Source organism: Cetorhinus maximus, chromosome 10, assembly GCF_964194155.1.
Source record: "Cetorhinus maximus chromosome 10, sCetMax3.hap1.1, whole genome shotgun sequence".
NCBI classification, from domain to species: Eukaryota; Metazoa; Chordata; class Chondrichthyes; order Lamniformes; family Cetorhinidae; genus Cetorhinus; species Cetorhinus maximus.
The window spans coordinates 49,190,752-49,203,171 of record NC_135888.1 but is presented as its reverse complement, the minus strand read 5'-3'; the positions used below and the strand labels follow the sequence as shown (position 1 = coordinate 49,203,171).

Sequence of the window (12,420 nt, the reverse complement as noted above, 5' to 3'; positions counted from 1 at the left end):
TGAGCTCTGGGTTTCGGGACTTAAGCAGCAGCTGAAGTCACTGTGGCGCATCCACGAGGCTGAGAGACACATGGATAGCACGTTCAGAGAGGTGGTCACACCACAGCTTAGGAGCCTGGAGGCAGAAAGAGAATGGGTGACCGCCAGACAGTCCAAGAAAATTAGGCAGGTTTTCCATTTTGGATACTGGTGAGGGCATTGGTTCCTTGGAGGAGTGCAGTCAGAGCCAAGTTTGTGGCATCACAGGCAGCTCTGCTGTACAGGAGGGGAGAAAGAAGAGGGAAGAGCAGTAGTAATATGGGATTTGTTAGTTAGGGGAACAGACAGACGTTTTTGTGGCTGTATGTTACCTCCCAGGTGCTAGGGTCAAGGACTCTTCTACGGGAAGGTGATCAGCCAGAGGTTGTGGTCCACTTTGGTACCAATGACTTAGGTAGGAAAGGCAATGAGGTCCTGACAGCAGACTTTAGGGAGCTAGGAAGGAGATTGAAAAGCAGGACCTCTAAATAAGTAATCTCAGGATTACTCCCAGACCCACTTGCATGTAAGTATAGAAACAGGAAAATTGAGTGATTAACCACGTGGCTGGAAAGCTGGTGTAGGAGGGAGGGCATCAGATTTCTGAGGCACTGGGACCAGTTCCAGGGAAAGTGGGACCTGTACAAGCCAGACAGTCTACACCTGAACAGGACTGGGACGAATATCCTCGCAGGAGATTTGCTAGTGCTGTTGGTAGGAGTTCAAACTAGATTGGCAAGGGGATGGGAACCAGAGGGCAAATTCAGAGCAGGGAATGGGAGATGGAGAATTAGTGAGTGACTCTGAAAGACAGAAGCAGCACAGGTTATAAAGTGTACAGCACAGGAATTTGGCAATGTTAAAAGGTATATATGTAAATACAAGGAGCTTGGTAAATAAAGCCGATGAGCTAAGGGCACAGAGAGACACATGGCAGCATGATATCATCACAAAACGGAAACTTGGCTTAAGGAGGGGCAAAAACGGCAACTCAACATCCCTGGATATAGGGCAGGATTTTAAGTGTGGCGGGTGGCCATGATCGGCGGGTTCGGGAATGGCCGGGGAATGGATCGCCGTCCAAGATCAGCCCACAACCGGGATTTCATGCTGGCTGGCCAATTAACGGCCAGCCTGAGCGAAAGGCGCACTGCAGTGCTCAGCACTGCCAGGATGGGGACAGGAGGAGGGCAGGCGCTGAAGTCAGCGCGGGTGTGGGGGGAGCGCAGAATGAAAGCACCCTGATATACTAAACAAAGCATCAAGTGAGTCCATATGGGTTGAGCTCAGAAATAAAAAAAGGGGCAGCCACATTGCCAGGAGTGTACTACAGACTGCCAAATATTGGAAGGGAGTTAGAAATTTGTCTACATAATTGCTCTTCCAAGTGCAAAAACAATAGGGCAGTAATCATTGGGAACTTCAACTACCCTAATATCAATTGGGATATGAACAGTGTGAAGGGCACAGAGGGTGCAAAATTCTTGAACTGCATTCAAGAGAACTTTTTTAGCCAGCACATAACAAGCCCAATGGGAGGGGGCACAATTCTAGATTTAGTCTTAGGAAATGAAGCTGGGCAAGTGGATGAAGTAGCAGTGGGGGACCATTTTGGAGATAGTGACCATAATATAGTTAGATTTAGCATCATTATGGAAAAGGACAAAGATAGAAGAGGAGTAAAAGTTCTAAATTGTGGGAAGACAAATTTTACAAAGCTGAGATGAGCTGGCGAGAGTGGACTGGATACAGCTATTAGAAGGAAAATCAGTGTCAAATCAGTGGGTGGTATTTAAAAGTGAGATTCTATGGGCACAGTGTAGACATGTCCTCACAAAGAAAAAGGGTGGTACTGCCAAATCTAGAGCCCTCTGGCTATCCAGAAGCATACAGGCCAAGATAAAACAGAAAAAGAAAGCTTATGACAGTCACAAAAGACTTAACACTGTAGGAAGCCTAGAGGAATATAGAAAGTACAGGGGTGAAGTAAAAATGGAAATTAGGAAAGCAAAGAGAGGATATGAAAAATATTGGCAGGTAAAATCAAAGAAAATCCTAATATGTTTTACCAGTACATTAAGAGCAAGAGAATAACCAAGGAAAGGGTAGGGCCCATCAGAGATGTACATGGTAACTTGTGCTCTGATGCTGAAGATGTGGGCAGGGTTCTCAGTGAGTACTTTGTCTCTGTCTTCACTAAGCATATATTCTAGTTAAAGAGGAGGATAGTGAAATATTAGATACAATAGCATAGTGAGAGACAAAGTTCTGGAGGGACCTGGCATCCTTGAAGGTGGATAAATCACCAGGGCCAGATGGACTGTATCCCAAGCTGTTGAAGGAAGCCAGAGAGGAAATAGTGGATGCTCTGAGGATCATTTTCCAATCCTCACTAGATACAGGTGAGGTCCCAGAGGATTGGAGGCCTGCGAACATTGTACCATTATTTTAAAAGGGTGCAAGGGATAGGCCAGAAAATTAGAGACTGGTCAGTCTGACTTCGGTGGTGGGCAAATTATTGGAATTAATTCTGAGAGACAGGATAAACTGTCACTTAGAAAGGCACAGGTTGATCAGGGATAGTCAGTATGGTTGTTAGGGGAAGATCGTGTCTTACCAACTTAAGAGAATTTTTTGAGGAAGTAACAAGGAGGATTGATGAGGGTAGTGCAGTGAATGTTGTCTACATGGATTTCAGTAAGGCATTTAACAAGGTCCCACATGGCAGACTGCTCAGGAAAGTGAGATCTCGTGAATACAGAGGAAAGTGGCAGGTTGAATCCAAAATTGGCTCAGTGACAGGAAACAAAGGGTAATGGTTGATGGATATTTTTGCGAATGGAAAACGGTTTCCAGTGGTGTTCCACAGGGCTCAGTGTTGGGGCCCTTGCTGTTTGTTGTATATATTAATGATTTGGACTTAAATGTAGGAGGCATGATTGGGAAATTTGCAGATAACACAAAAATTGGTCATGTAGTTGTTAGTAAAGAGGATAGCTGTTGTCTCCAGAATGATATCAATGGTTTGGTTGAGTGGGCGGAGAAGTGGCAAATGGAATTCAATCTGGAAAATTATGAGGTGATGCATTTGGGGAAGGCAAACAAAGCAAGGGAATGCACAATAAATGGGAGGATATTGAGAGGGGCTGAGGAAGTGAGAGGCCTTGGAGTACATGTCCACAGGTCCTTGAAGGTGACAGGTCAGGTGGATAAGGTGGTAAAGATAGCATATGGAATGCTTTCCTTTATTGGAGAAGCTATTGAATACAAAAATGGGGATGTAATGATGGAACTGTGTAAAACACTGGTCAGGCCACAGCTGGAATTGTGTGTACAGTTCTGGTCACCACATTATATGAAGGATATAATTGCTCTGGACAGAGTACAGAGGAGATTTACAAGAATGCTGCTAGGACTTGAAAAGTGCAGCTCTGAGGAGAGATTGGATAGACTAGGGTTGTTTTCCTTGGAACAGAGGAGACTGAGAGGTGACCTAATTGAAGTGCACAAAATTATGGAAGGCCTAGATAGGGAAGACAGGAAAGACTTATTTCCTGTAGCTGAGGAGTAAATTACCAGGGGAAATAGATTTAAGGTGATTGGTAGAAGGATTAGAGGGGACATGAGGAAAATCTTTTTCATCCAGAGGGTGATGGGTGTCTGGAATTCACTGCCTAAGTTGGTGGTTGAGGCTGAAAAGCTCAACACATTTAAATGGTACCTGGATCTGCATCCGAAGCGCTGTAACCTACAAGGCTACGGACCAGGTGCTGGAAAGTGGGATTAAAAATGAGCGGCTAGCTTCTTTTTTTCTCTTTTTGGCCGGCACAGACACAATGGGCTGAATGGCCTCTTTGTGCACCATAACTTTTCTATGTTTTTATGGGCCTGAGCCTGTCATCATCAGACAGGGATCGGGCACCTGGACATGTTCTGCAGATTTGTATGTTGTATATTCCCTCTGCCCTACACTGGTCCCCCCAGACATTGACCTTGGTATTTACAAGGGAGGCAGATGGGGGGATTCATAACAACCAGGAAATTCAGGTAATGTGGAGGCCCTGCCAATTTTTAAAAAAAACTTACTGTTTCCTGGCCGGATTGGGAGAGAGCTGGCTGTCAGGTGGGAAGGCCTGCACTGTTAGGCTGCGGCCATGAATTAGAGAGGAGGCAGGGTGGAGAGTTTGGGGGTCAGGGGGAGATTGTGGGTTGGAGGGTGTTATCATGGAGGCTCGGTGAAAGATTAGATCAATGGTAAAATGGCCAATGAGGGACTGGGGAAGCTCTCCTGTTCTCCCTGACCCACTAGCAGTGCTAGAAAGGCTCTTACCTGCCAGTTTCAGCCCTACTCACCTCCCTGTAGCTGCTGGGTGTCCCAAACCCAATGATATTCGCCCACAGGCATTAAATCCAAACCATTGTTAAAATCTGAGCCATACAGCCTCAATTACCAAATTTAAATTATTGATCCACCCCTCGAGAGCTGGTTAGTTGTCTGTCACTCAAACTGGCTCCATGAACATCTGCAAGTGGACCCACTGGAGGGTGGTTGGGTCAGGTTTCCAAATTTTGAAATTTTAAGCCCCTCCTCTCCCCTGGTCCCATTGTCTCCCTCAACTCCCTGCCCCTCCTTCTCCTTCCCTTCTCCAGACTTCTCTTCTTGTGTGGTAATCTGATAAAGCAAATCATTCGCTCTTACACAACCAGCCTAGTTTCTGGTTCAGAGATGAGAATCGGGTGGGATCTACAGGGAATCTGCTCCTTCAGGTTCCAACCTGGGTGGGAATTTGGAAGTTCCCAGCTGTGATATTTTTCAGAGATACAGGTTCACTGGCACCTGTAGGCATCAGGAGGTTGCTCAACAGGAGGTAATGTCACGCCTGAACAGGAGGCTGACCCACAGGTGGACCTCTAGCTGTCTTCAGTGGAAGGTGATTCTAGATGATTATTTCCTTCCTGACCCAGTGATGATGATGGTCCTCCTGCTGGCTTTGGCAAGATCCACTACTTCAGCACAAAGCAGGAACAGAAGCTCAGTGGCAGTTCTTTGGACTGTATGACTGGATAGGAAACTCATCAGCAGAATGGTGCTGAATCATGAACAGGACGCCCTGGGAGAGTGGTATGTGTGGACTGCCTGATACTGTCATTGCATTCTCAGGACATGGGCATCCCTGGCATGGCCAATGTTTATTGCCCATCCTTAGTTGCCCTGAGTGACTTACTGAGCCCACTTCACAGTTGATTGACAGTCAACTACATGGGTGTGAACAGGGAACACACATGTGCTCAGACCAGATGAGGATGGCAGGTCTCCTTCCCTAAAGGACACAAGTGAATCAGTTGGATTTTTACAACAATCCGACAGCTTCGTGATCACTTTTACTGATTCCAGGTGTTTATTTCTTTATAATTAATAAAATGAATTCAAATTCTCACACTACTATACTGGGATTTAAACTCACATTTTCTAGATTGCTAGGAATATAACCACTGTAATACCATATCACTCAACTTAATTATGTCCTTACAAGCTAGCAATTACTGAAGGCGGCTAATTGACCCACTCTGTCTGTTCTGATGCTAACACTTTGACCAAAGCTGTCCAATCCTATTTCACTTCTCCTTTTCTTTTGAGTGACATCTGGGAACTATATCCTGGCAGATTAAAGCGGTCTTCCTGTTGTAATGTGCTACCCCTCTGTTCCCAGGGCCTTTGCAGGTTCGGCAGTACATGGGATATTTAACTGGATGACAGTTATCGTCTTATTTCCAATTGAGGTTGGAACTGGGTTCCTGTACCACGTCAGCAAGGCCTGTATCGAGAGCTTCAACATTCAGTCAGGAGAGACCTCACCAGACATCCTGAAAGTCATCACAGAGCCCTTCACGCAGCTTATCATCAAGGTAGGTGTGCCAGCTTCCAATGAACTCAGAACCTGAGACACCCGAGACAAAGTTGCAAGAGGCACCTCTTATACATGGATGTGATTTCAGACACACACTACAATGGGAGAGGTGGGGAGGCAGGGGCAGGGTGACGCTAGATATCGGATACCTTTCCTTTCACCTCTGAGACTTGGGTTGTATCTACTACTTTGCTGGCAAAGGAGGAAGCTGGAGCCAGTCTGTTTTCAATATAGGTTTATTATTGAAACCCTGTATACTATAAGTGCAGACTACTTTTCCCTTTCACACAGCCTCCTGCCCCACAAGTGGAAGCTGGTTCTTATATCTGTGCCCTAACCTTTCCCCAATTAATATCAGTTGCTCTTAATCACAATCAGAGCATGCACTCAATTATTACAACATTTGCAACATATAGGCCAGGGTTTTCCCCTCGGCGATTTGGGGGCGGGGCCCAGTCGCCGAGAGGAAAATGACACGGGATGACGTCGGGAGGAATCTCCGACCTCATCCTGATTCATTTAAGTTTTTAGGAAGGCGGGCGTACAGCGAAGTCAGCTGTCCACCCGCCGACCTGTCAATGGCCAATTGAAGCCATTGACAGGCTATTTAAAGTAGTTAAAGACCTACCCGTCCAACCTTAAGGCTGGCGGGCAGGCCAGGAGCCCCAGTGAGCTCCAGATTATTGATGAAACCTCATCCACTGGCGGGATGAAGTTTCATGTCCATATTGTAAAAAATTAATAAAGTGTATGTGTTCTTTATTAACATGTCCAATCTCGTGTGACATTATCACACGAGGGGGACATGTTAATAATTTTTCTATGTTTCTATTTTTAATGTTTTTGACACTATCAGTATTCTCCCTGAGACAGGACTTTGCCTCAGGGAGAAGTGCACTCTTTTGCGCGCATGCGCGAAAGAGCGCACTTTGACAGCTGGGAATTCCCTCCCCTCCCGCACAGGAAGTGCATAGCGCTTCCTGTTGGGGATGCCGCTGGGCGGGCCTTAATTGGCCCGCCCACTTAAAATGGCGGGCGGGCCCCTTTTCAGTGGCGGGGTCGGCTGCCCGCCCGCCGCCAAGCCAGTGGGGCCCGCCCGCCATCCAAGGGCAAGATTCTGCCCATAGTCTTTGGTAGTACAGAACTTGACTGTTGCTGAAAAAAGAGACATGCCAAAGCTTTTCGTCTTGCACTCACCATGACACTTTGCAAGAATACCAATATAAGGAGAAAACAACAATTTATACTGTATGCGAAGAGAGCGCTGATTGTTTGGCAAGCGGACTCTGGTTGGTGAAGGCATTGCCATGGAGAATGCACCAGTGATGGTGACTGATAGTTAACTGCCAAGCATTGTTTGAAATTTAAACCAGGCAGCTTGATCCTGATTGGTCAAGGCATTGTCCTGAGGAATGAGTCACTTATTTTGTTTAGCTGAAACAGGCGCAATGTATATACATGTTCTTTCTGGCTGTCAAGAACAGGGCCCTGTGTATTAATATATGTAGTTTCCAGTATACACAAATGTGTCACATTGCGAGCCTGACTGACAAACTTAAATTAACTGTCAGCGTAATTCTTAGCATGCTGAGGATTATTTAGCAAATGTGGTCCAATCGCGGAATCACATCACATAGTGGTATTCGCCCCTAACAGGATGCTACCATCAAGCCAAAAAGATGTTCTGCCTATCATAAAAATGAGTAATGTGGTATATGAATTTCAGTGCCAGTGTGATGCTAGGTATGTAGGCCGTACGTCCCAAAGACTGGTGGATTGTATCAAACAGCATGTCCCAGCCGCTGTTTGCAATGGGCAAGGTACAGACTGTACCCAACCAGCCGTGCTTGCAAAACTCAAAACTGTGTCCAACATTAGATGTGATTCTGCGATTGAGATGAGGAGAAATTTCTTCACTCAAAGATTGTGAATCTTTGGGCAGAATTTCACCCATATTGGGCGGGCTCGGTGGGGGCTGGCGGGGGCAGTCAGAAAGCTGGCCTCTGCCTGCGACTGGGGCCGGAAGACAATTTCACACTGTCATGCCAATCGGGGGTGGGGGGGGGGGGTGGGTGCGAGCAGGGCAAGTGCGAACTTCGCGTATGCGCACGAATACCATTTGCAATCCTCCCTCAGGCACAGAGCTGTCTCAGGGAGATGAACAGATTTTTTTTTAAATTTAAGATTTTATAAATGTTATAAAGCATGTCCCCTCATCTGACTTTGTCACATGAACACAAAAAAGTGCAAAGGCTGCTTGGTGCTCAGTTGAGCTAAAAATTTTACCCTTTGGAGTTCTCTACCTCAGAGAGTGAAGAATGCTTCATCGCTGACTAGATTTAAGGTTATATTTGAGGACAGACAGGTTTTTGTCTCTTGGGGAATCAAGGGATATAGGGAGTGTGTGGGAAAGTGGAGTTGGAGCCCAAAATAGCCATGATCATATTGAATGGCAGAGCAGGCTTGACGGCCCTATAGTCTAGTCCTGCTCCTATTTCTTATGTTCTTATAAAGAAAATAATGGCACTAATTAGGGACAAATCTTCAGAACTAGATGGTTTCCATCTGTGGGGTTTAAAGGAAGTGGGTGAAAATGCCACAGGTACAATAGCTATAATCATCTGATGTTCTCTCGATTTGGGGGCCATTCCTTTAGATTGGAAAATTGCGATTGTCATTCCACTATTAGGATCTGGTAATTATCCCCTCTGTTTTTGGGAAATTATTGAGTGTATAATTAAGGAGAGGATGACTGAACAGCCTGAAAGCTTTCAGCTGATCAGAGACAGTCAGCATGGATTTGTAAAGGGTAGATCATGCCTGATGAATGTGATTGAACTTTTTTGAAGAGGTGACTAAAGTGCTGGATAGCACAATGTCTTTGGATGTTATTTATATGAATTTCTAAAAGGTGTTTGATAAAGCCTCTCATAAGTGACTGTTAGCTAAAATTGAATCTCATGAAATTAAAGGCAAATTATTGGCCCGGTTAGAAGATTGGCTGAATGGCAGAAGACAGAAAGGAGGGTTAATGGGCAGATGCTCTAACTGGCAGTATGTGACTAGTGCTATCCCACAGTGATCTGTGTTGAGGCCTCAACTATTTAATGATGGCTTAGAATATGAGATAGAGAGCCATATATCCAGGTTTTCAGAGATAGGTGGCATTGTAAACAGAGCAGATGGAAGCATAGTATTACTAAGAGAAGTTAATGGATTAAGTGAATGGGTAAAACTGTGGCAAATGGATTTCAATGTGGACAAATGTGATGTAATCAATTTTGGACTTAAAAAGAATAGAAGAGGATACTTTCTAAATAGTGAAAAGCTAGAAACAAAGGAGGTCCAAAGAGACTTGGGCTCAACTTAGATAAATCATTGAAATGTGATGGATAGGCACAGAAAATAACCAAAAAGGTGAATAGGATGTTGGCTTTTATATCTAGAGGATTCGACAGGGGTAGAAGTTATACTTCAGCTACACAAAACCCTGATTAGATCACATCTGAAGCACTGAGAGCAACTTTGGGCACTACAACTTAGAAAGGACATATTGGTCTTGGAGGGAGTGCAGTGCAGATTTACCAGAATGATATCTGGACTCCAAGGGTTAAACTATGAGGAGAGTTTACACAAACTAAGATTGCATTCTTTGCAATTCAGAAGGTTAAAGCATGATTTCAAGTTTTCAAGATGCTGGTGGGAATTGAGAGAAGCTGTTTCTGCTGCTAGAGGAGTCAACCATTAGGCAACACAGTCTAAAAATTAGAAACAACTCTTTCAGGAGTGAAATCAGGAAACATTTCTACACATAAAGGGCAGTAAAAGTTTGGAACTCTTTTTTGCAAAAGGCAATTGATGATTGATCGGTTGTTGAATTTAAAACTGAGATTAGTAGGTTTCTGTTAACCAAAGGTATGATAAGATAAGGGACAAAGGCAGGTAGGTCACAGACAAGCAATCATCTCATTGAATGGTGGAACAGGCTTGAGGGGCTGAATGGCCTGTTCCTGTCCCTATGTTTCCTATGAATCTTATACTGAAATTCACAAGTGGAAATTGGTTTAAGCATGTTACATATGCAGAATGAGCACAATGGTTGGACTGCCACCTGATCACATGGAATGAACTAAGGCTCCTAATAAAATAAGCAAACTCCCAGTGCTACTTATAGAACAAAGAACAAATAAAAGTACAGCACAGGAACAGGCACTTCTCAAAGCCTGCGCCGATCATATTGCCTGTCAAGCTAAAACATTTTGCACTTCCGGGGTCCGTATCCTTCTATTCCCATCCTATTCATGTATTTGTCAAACTGCCTCTTAAACACCACTATCGTACCTGCTTCCACCACCTCCTCCAGCAGCAAATTCCAGACACTCACTACCCCCTGCGTAAAAAACTCGCCCTGCACATCTCCTCTAAAGTTTTCTCCTCTCACCTTAAATCTATGTCCCCTAGTAATTGACTCTTCCACCCTGGGAAAAAGCTTCTGACTATCTACTCTGTCCATGCCACTCATAATTTTGTAAATTTCTATCAATTCGCCCCTCAATCTCCGTCGCTCTAGTGAGAACAATCCGAGTTTCTCCAACCTCTCCTCATGCCTAATAACCTCCAGACCAGGCAGCATCCTGGTAAATGTCCTCTGCACCCTCTCCAACACCTCCATATCCTTCTGGTAATGTGGCGACCAGAATTGCACGCAATATTCCAAGTGTGGCCTAACCAAGGTTTTATACAGCTGCAGCATGACTTCCCAGCTTTTATACTCAATACCCCTGCTAATGAAGGTAAGCATGCCATATGCCTTCCTGACTACCTTATCCACCTACATTGCCACTTTCAGTGACCTGTGGACCTGTACACCCAGATTCCTCTGCCCGTCGATGCACTTAAGGGTTCTGCCATTTACTGTATAATTCCTATCTGTATTAGACCTTCCAAAATGCATTACCTCGCATTTGTCCGGATTAAACTCCATCTGCCATTTTTCCGCCCAAGTCTCCAACCGATTTATATCCCGTTGTATCCTTTGACAATCCTCTTCACTATCTGCAACTCCTCCCACCTTAGTGTTGTCTACAAACTTACTGATTAGCCCAGTTACATTTTCCTCCAAATCATTTATGTATACTACAAACAGCAAAGGTCCCAGCACTGATCCCTGCGGAACACCACTAGTCACAGCTCTCCATTCGGAAAAGCACCCTTCCACTGCTACCCTCTGTCTTCTATGACCAAGCCAATTCTGTATCCATCTTGCCAGCTCACCTCTGATCCCGTGCAACTTTACCTTCTGTACCAGTCTGCCCTGAGGGACCTTGTCAAAGGCCTTACTGAAATCCATGTAGATAACATCCACTGCCCTTCCATCGTCGATCATCTTTGTCACTTCCTCGAAAAACTCGATCAAGTTAGTGAGACACGACCTCCCCTTCACAAAACCATGCTGCCTCTCACTAATACGCCCATTTGCTTCCAAATGGCAGTAAATCCTGTCACGAAGAATCTTCTTCAATAATTTCCCTACATTTACGTAAGGCTCACCGGCCTGTAATTTCCTGGATTATCCCTGCTACCCTTCTTAAACAATGGAACAACATTGGCCATTCTCCAGTCCTCTGGGACCTCACCCGTAGCCAGTGAGGATACAAAGATTTCTGTCAAGGCCCCAGCAATCTCCTCCCTTGCCTCCCTCAGTATTCTGGGGTAGATCCCATCTGGCCCTGGGGACTTATCCACCCTAATATTCTTCAAGACGCCTAACACCTCCTCTTTTTTGATCTCAACATGATCCAGGCTATCTACACTCTTCCCTGGACAAATCGACTGTTAAGACCTTCTCTTTGGTGAATACTGATGAGAAGTACTCATTTAGTATCTCTCCCATTTCTTCTGGCTCCACATACAGATTCCCACCTCTGTCCCTGAGTGGGCCTACCCTTTCCCTGGCTACCCTCTTGCTTTTTACATATGTATAAAAGGCCTTGGCATTTGAACTTATGCTGTTCATTAGAAGCTCGCTTAATGGGAGAAACCATTTACAGACATCTGATCTTCTTAGAGGAGAGATGCACTCTGGTTGCAGGCAACTAAAACTTAAGAACATAGACAGAAGTTGCAAGGGACCCTCAGGATTAGTAGGCAGAGGTGGTATTGCCAAAAATATGGCCCCAGAAAATGGCCAGAATGCAAGGAAAAGTTCAATAATCTCACAAGGACAATTCAGGTAAGTCACCTAACTCCTAACACAAAACATTAAATCACACCTTCTCCTCAATGGATTCTTTCATGCCTCAGTTTCAGGGCATTGGTGATGTTGGAAGGGTTGGGGGTTGTTTAGGTGAGCTGGGGTTTAGGGACTATCACAGCTTTGCTGAAAGTGTAGCAGAGTTGTTTTGATGTTTCTTGTGATGTTTGGAGTGGGAGGTTGTTAAATGCTCAGTTTTGAGTTTGGGTGAACTTGTCCTTTGTTAGTAGTTCAGAAGTG

General features: G+C 44.9%; 1 protein-coding gene across 1 annotated transcript in view; it reads left to right on the top strand.

Annotated features, from left to right (window-relative positions):
• LOC144685676 (sodium-dependent phosphate transport protein 2C-like) overlaps nucleotides 1–12,420 on the top strand; it is a 267,701-nt gene that overhangs the window by 100,455 nt on the left and 154,826 nt on the right. The window contains exon 7 of the mRNA XM_078550457.1: nucleotides 5,730–5,925. Within this exon, the coding sequence (XP_078406583.1) occupies nucleotides 5,730–5,925 (196 nt within the window). The remainder of the gene's footprint in view (nucleotides 1–5,729; nucleotides 5,926–12,420) is intronic.